The sequence below is a fragment of the Pleuronectes platessa genome, chromosome 6 (assembly GCF_947347685.1).
Source record: "Pleuronectes platessa chromosome 6, fPlePla1.1, whole genome shotgun sequence".
NCBI lineage: Eukaryota > Metazoa > Chordata > Actinopteri > Pleuronectiformes > Pleuronectidae > Pleuronectes > Pleuronectes platessa.
This window is the reverse complement of record NC_070631.1, coordinates 12325320-12332318: the sequence shown is the minus strand read 5'-3', so window position 1 is coordinate 12332318 and position 6999 is coordinate 12325320. Positions and strand designations below refer to the sequence as shown.

Genomic DNA, 6999 nt, shown 5'->3' with positions numbered 1-6999 from the left:
GGTTTCGGCGGCGGTTCACTGCGGATGTCAGCTGACCCGGCTCATCCACCGCTGCCAGCAGGGAGTGTTTTCTGCGTCTCTGATTTGTTGTTTGTCACTTTTGGAGAAGGGAGAAGAGTTGTCTTTGTGCAACACTGTTGTTGTGTCTTTCCTCCGATAGCCTCCAAAGAGATGCAGTGAGATAATGGCTGTGTGACATAATCACTGGCGACGGTGTGAGGATGTGGTTTTATTTAGACCATGATCACAACCAGACGATGTTTGCCAAGTTGTGATGAAGTAATTTCATTCATCAATCATTCACAAAAAGAATCTTGCTCAGTTAGGGTTGTGTGTGTGTGTGTGTGTAAGTGTGTACTTGTATATCTCGGAGCATACAACCTACAGAGTGAGGACATTTTGGGAACGTGAGGATATTTTGGCCGGTCCTAACTTTCTGAACCACTTTGAATCAGCGGTTTGACGGTTGAGACTGGGATTTAGGGTTTTAGGTTTAGAATTAGGTTAGGGTGAGGCATTTAGTTTATATGGTAAGGTAAGGGACTAGGGAATGGATCATGCCAATACATGTGCTCACTACGATAGTTTCACAGACGCTTGTGTGTGAGTGTGTGTGTGTGTGTGTGTGTGTGTGTGTGTGTGTGTGTGTGTGTGTATTTGTGAGACACGGTATTAAGAATTGAGGCCTGCATTGCATCACATAACAAAGGCGTGTGGATATTGCAACGTGATCTTAAAGTGTGTGTGTGTGTGTGTGTGTGTGTGTTGACGCTGTAACCCTGCCTCCGTGTTATATTATTGTGTGTGCACATATAGTTTGTGATATGATCGGGGCTTTTAGTGTTTTTCGGATGCATCTCAGCAGTGTTGTAATATTGTGTGTGCAGATATAGACCCAGTTTGTGTTTTCATGGCGTTGGAGTTGTGTTTTTTTCTGCAGCAGCTCAGCGGCTCCGGTGTCTCAGTCTTGTCCAACACAGTGATTGGCACAGCCTCGTTCTGAAAAGATTTAAAAGTCTGATAACCTACTGTTACACACAGTGTTTGCGTTTCCCTCGTGAGACATTGTTGCTGCAATGGATCGTGTCCGCTGATGCCCAACATATATATCTGCCTGCAGAGAGAGGGAAGGAGAGGGAGAGAGAGAGCCCATTAAAAGCATGCCATTTGGGTCGTTAGTTAAATTTGGTTTAAAACAAGAGTTGAAAGCAGTCTATTGTTTTGCCCATAGTGTTTTTAAAAGCAGAGATGGGCTCACATAAAACTCCATGAAGTCATGAATCTGTCCGCATCACCACATTCAGAACCTCACTTACTAATCCCGACAGCACAAAAAAATTTTGCCCACTAATGGTCATAATTTATGATGTGTGGATCAACATGCGCTCATTGGGCAACAGCTTCCTGAGTGCTTAACGAGCATAAAGTCGAACACTTCCGGACATTAATTGGGCCGGCCAGCGATGGTAAAGTGCTTATAGAGGGCTTTACATTGTTAGTATGTGAATTACTCCTTATTAGTAAGGTTTAGAGGCGGGGGAGAGAAAGCATGAGGGGCTGAGCAGAGTCGGGCTCCCCTCGCTGTGTTTTTAATCTTGGCTGATAATGTAGAAATTTTACACGTCCCGTATCACTAATGCTGAGGGATGTTGTGGCGGTGGATGTGTAGCCTGTGCCTGCGTAAAGAGAAAAAAGGTTCGTGGGAGAGGCTGGGCCCTTTTTGTGCTGCAGGGCTGCCAGACTTAGGCCTCGTGCAGGGGAACTGAATGTAAACGTGTGGCAGCGTGAGCTATAATAATAACAATGATGATAATAATAACGATAATAGTAATACAAAATAATAATAACAACAACAATAATGATCATAATAAGCCATGCGTAACGTAATTTTTCTGAAGGCTGCAGTTCGCATTCACAAATGAATACATACTTAATGCAGATTATTAATATAACGGGTTACTACCTAATAACAGGCTATTATCAATCATTTGTATTTTCCTCTCACACCGTCTGGTCTCGTTCTCTGTTTGGAGGATCGTGGTGGAGACGTGGACCAAACGGCTCCACTGCCTCCTGCGTCAAAAGCCACGCATGTGATTTGCCTCACGGGCCGCAATAAAGCAGTAAAACACGAGGGAAAGAATGACCTTTCTAATTCTGCACCCTGGCACAACCTCCGCTGCATTCCAGTCCCCTCCAGTCCACACATTGGCTTTACTGTTCAGCCTTTATTTACAACCTGGACTTTATGGAGCGGCGTGTTTTTTTGTGGGGTTGGGGGAAGCCTGTGAATGACAATTAGCCTGAAGGGATTCTGTGTTTAGAAACCTCAAATTCTTTTTTAGATGATATTACCAGGAAAAAAACGCGTTGAACGTAATGGCGTATTAATTTTAGAATTTCTATTATTATGAGTTTCTGGTGACCAGGCGATGACAACAGAAATTGTTACTGACTTCTACAAATTGTCTCTGACATTGTGATCATGACAAATTAATAAAGTTAGACTCACCACCAGACATCAGATTTAAATGATCACAGTTTGTGCTTTATTCATATGATTTGATTTTAAATATCAGACGTTCACGTTGCAGTTAAACTCACGTTTCCCCCTTTATAACATGTGGGTGCTGTGTGTGTCCCCTCTCTGCGTGGTAAATAAATCTAATTAATTGTAACTATATTATAATTAATCCGTCATTGACTATTTCCTAACTTAATATCCGAGTGAAGAGGATAAATGTAAGAATCCCAGGACAGCAGCAGACGGGCGGTGCAGCCTCACTCGTTTCGGCTTCTATTTGCCCCAAATTTGCGCGTCGCGGATGTCACATATGGCCACGAATAAGCTGAAGGGAAACTTTTATTGCACCGTCGACTTCCTTCTCTTTGTTCTTGTCTGTTTTATGGGCTATTCAGGATCCCAAACAGCAGACCAAACACTGCTGCACGTTTAGGCTGCGCGTATTCACCCTATTGAGGAAATCAATGAGGTGGACCAATAGGCTGCTGGAGCCACAACGACTGCGTTTGAAACAGACATTTTCAATAACTGTATCGATTATCCCATTGGCGTCCATTATGGCCTGTTTCGAAAAGCCAGGACAAAGTTATTTGTATAGTTGTAGAATCAGAATTTCTGTAAAATAAAAATGCAAATTGCGTAAAAATGCGCTCTCCGGAATTGTGCAAAAATTCATATAATTACGTAGATTAAGATAATGGAGATTGAGGGGCGCGGGTCTTCTATAATAATAATTATGTGGATTTTTTTCACGCATTTTACGCGGCGTATTTCACACACGCTGCCTAAGATTTGCTAAAAAGAAAATTCTTAGGTAATTTCCAACCCCATCATTTGCTGCCGAGATAACGATCGGTTCCTGTTCCCTCTGTGTGTGTGTCAGAGGAATGTCAACGTATGACTAGAGCAGGGGGGAAAAGGACTCGAACATCTGCATAAGCATTTGAAGACGTCACTTTTTTCTTTCACTGTAACTCATCTCTTAGTTTCTGCGCGTAAAAATATCAAGTATTGTTATGATTTAAAGAGACTGTACCTGAGCTCACAGTGAACAGCGGCCACAGTTGACTTGACCTGTGGAGGATTTTTGCCTGACGTGTGGCTGGAGAGTCGCATAACTCACTGGATTTTTTTTTGTTCAAGAGAGTGGCAGAAAAAGGATCTTCTCGGGAGCACTGCCTTTAGTCGATACATATTATATACACGATTTTCCACATGCTGTGCAGTGCCCTCACATCTGAACTGGGGGGGAGGTTTGTGCTGCCTGTGTGTTGCAGGGCTCTGCAGCAGAGATAGTTGTTGGGGAGCTGGGGAGCGTCACTTGTTTTATTGCCCTCACAGAACAGAGACCATAAACGCATTCTTAACCACCTACACTCCTCCCCAACCCCCCACCACGGGGTTCAGTGCAAAAGCAATGGAAATTGCTCACATGCCAGATAATTCATACACAATGGAAACATTAACAGTTCTGTTGGAAAACTCGTCGATATGGGCTGAGGTAAACAACAAATGCCAATATTCATTTCGAGTCCCCTAATGCATGCAAAGGGGCTGCACGAGCGTCCTGTGTGGGATGAGGAAATGTGAATGGTGTAGGTCTCTGCAGTGGTGTTGTGAAATTAAAAGTGTGTGAGTTTTTTTTTGTAGCACACATACTCATACACATACACTCTTTCTCACACACACACACACACACACACACACACATACACACACACACACACTCTCTCTCTCTCTCTCTCACACACACACACACACACTCACACTCACCCCCCCCCCCCCTCTCTCTCACACACACAAACATGGTGACGAACACTAAATAAAACAACTCGGATTTTGTGTATATCTCAGTAAAATCAGTTAAACCCAATCAACCCTGTACGACACACTTGCACATGAGTGGATGTGTATTTATCCGCCTCCCTCTGACTGATCACTGCACTGGATGACATTGGCCACACTCGCACGCATCGCACTTCCTGCTTAACAACACGCACACATCTCTCAAACTTCGTCTCCAGCTATTTCTCAAACGGCCGAGCTGCACCGTGCGCCCCTCCAGAAATCTGCGCCGTGTTTATCGGCATTTAGCAGCATGTTCCAGCTCTGAGCTAAAAGCTACAGTTTCTCCTCAACTCCTGCCTCTCAATTGGCGGAGCACGGTCAGCTGACATTGTCATATTGTCTCTCACCGAGCCAAGCCTCGGCTATAACACTCGGGTTTGTGCGTCTTAACCGGAGATTGGAAATTAATAATATTGAATCCACAAAGTAGCCCACGTCCAGTCGGGGAGGCGGAAAGTCGAAGAAAAAGAAGGGGACCTTGGAGAAAGGTGTGGTTGTTTGACAGAGACGCGAAGGAGATTTACTGAGGAGGATTGAAAAAAAAAAGAGACCGATAAAGAAGTGGGGAGAGTTGGAGAGAGGGTTACAAGCAAGGTATGAATTCCTATTTCGCAAACCCGTCGCTCTCCTGCCATTTATCCGGTGGTCAGGATGTTTTGCCCAACGTACCCCTGAACTCCACCACCTATGACACAGTCAGACATTTTTCTTCGTACGGCGCCGCTGTGACCCAGAATCGGATCTATACACCTTTCTACTCCCCTCAAGACAACGTGGTGTTTGGCTCTGGCAGGGCACAGTACGAGTATGGATCAAACGTGTTTCTTCAAGACAAGGACGTGCTGCCCAGCTGCAGACAAACAAACATGGGACTCGGCACACAAAGCCACATTGCTCAAGAGTACAGTTTGGATCAGGGGAGAGCAGGATCGCAGGAGCAGAAAACCAACATCCCGATCTACCCGTGGATGCAGCGAATGAACTCACACGGCGGTGAGTTTTACTACGACAAATAAATTAAGCGAATGGGCCAGTTTTACGATATGTCTTACCAAGAGAGTAAGTTACTTTTTATGACCCCATAAAACATTACTGTATTCCCCCGACTTGTAGATGGGCCTTTACATGTGCAAACAAACAGCTTTCATTTTAAGAATGATATAGTGGCCATAATCAGCAGCGAGAGGCAGAGAGGAGACACCAGGATGCTTTGGTTATTTTAGATATTAAAGCAGAGATGCCCTTTGAGGCAGGGATTTGTTTTATAGCTACAAATGTGTTTGTTTTTCTTTTTTGGGGGATTTGGATTAAATTGATGAACCCCAGCAGTGAGGCAAAACTTGTGTTTAACTTTTAACAGAAAGAAGCATGTTTATTTTTATTTTTTTTAATGCCAACATAGGATGGGGAGAGATATGTGACTTTACTTTGTGTCCCAGCAGGAGTGGGCTACGGGACGGACCGACGCAGAGGACGTCAGATTTACTCGCGTTACCAAACACTCGAGCTGGAGAAGGAGTTTCATTTCAACCGCTACCTGACCAGGCGCAGACGCATCGAAATCGCCAATGCGCTTTGTCTAACGGAGCGGCAGATCAAAATCTGGTTCCAGAACCGACGCATGAAGTGGAAGAAAGAGAGCAACCTGACCTCCACGGTTACTGGAAGTGAACAGACAGCAGCCTCTCCGGAGGAGGAAAGCAGTGGCGCAATTGAAGAAGTGAAGGATGAGGACAAGAAGAAAGAATAGTTTTTAAAGGTATTCAGAAGAAGAGGAGAGAAGACCACCTGATGACCATTAAAACCCAACATAACTACCTAAAAAATAGACTTGAGAGCGGCGTCACTGCATGATGGCTACCCCGCAGCTCTCCCACTTATATCTCATGCTGACCACAGGAGTGTTGAGCCTTATGAAGTCGAGTCATTTCAGCCACACGTTGGCTCCTGTGTCACTTGGAGCGCTACCTTTTTGTGTGTGATTGCAATGTCACACTTGTATTGTGAAAATAAAAAGAAGTATTAATTTCTATGTTATTTCCCCCACGTCATTAAAAAAAATGTGTATTTATCCCCCCACACCTATCCACCCCTGTGAACTCTTCGATCGCCTCACGAAATACAGTGTTGGTCCAGACTTAGTATTGTACATGCACATTCCACGGAATCAAAGGAGAGGACCTGGCGGACACTTCCATTTGATCACAGTGTAATATAGTACTTGAATCGTGCGCAGAAAAAAAGTGTCCTGCGTAAAACCTGAAAGTTGCACGCATAATCCCCAAAAATCCACAACCACACACAGTTGAGATGCCTGTATATAATCCAAGTACTCGTATATAATGTCAATCCTGTGAGGACCTGTGTGCATTTAGCCGCTTTGATAGACGCAGCATAACATACAATTGCGCTTAGCCCCCCTTTATTTTGACCATTTGACTCAATAGGTTTTCCTTGTGAGATAGATTTGTACACTAGTGATTCTTCACCTCTGTTTGGGAGTTACGAATTCATGTCTTTGTCATAATTGTGTATCATGGAATAAAACATTTGTAAAACTTTCATGCTTGTGTTGTGATTTTTGGACGCACACCGCACAATACCTAGCATGTGCCGGATGCGTAAAT

At 44.1% G+C, this 6999-nt stretch overlaps 1 protein-coding gene across 1 annotated transcript; it reads left to right on the top strand.

Annotated features, from left to right (window-relative positions):
• Positions 1-4592: 4592 nt before the first annotated feature.
• LOC128443152 (homeobox protein Hox-C6a) lies at positions 4593-6973 on the top strand. Its single transcript, XM_053425937.1, has 2 exons — positions 4593-5365; positions 5815-6973. The coding sequence occupies exons 1-2, from the start codon at positions 4969-4971 to the stop codon at positions 6120-6122; spliced, it is 705 nt and encodes a 234-aa protein (XP_053281912.1). The 5' UTR covers positions 4593-4968; the 3' UTR covers positions 6123-6973.
• The last annotated feature ends 26 nt before the right edge of the window (positions 6974-6999 follow it).

Excerpts from the sequence above, each read along its gene's own strand:
- LOC128443152 (XM_053425937.1), top strand. The coding sequence starts at position 4,969 with ATGAATTCCTATTTCGCAAACCCGTCGCTCTCCTGCCATTTATCCGGT. Across the intron at positions 5,366-5,814 it reads GCGAATGAACTCACACGGCG|GAGTGGGCTACGGGACGGAC; the intron begins GTGAGTTTTACT and ends GTGTCCCAGCAG.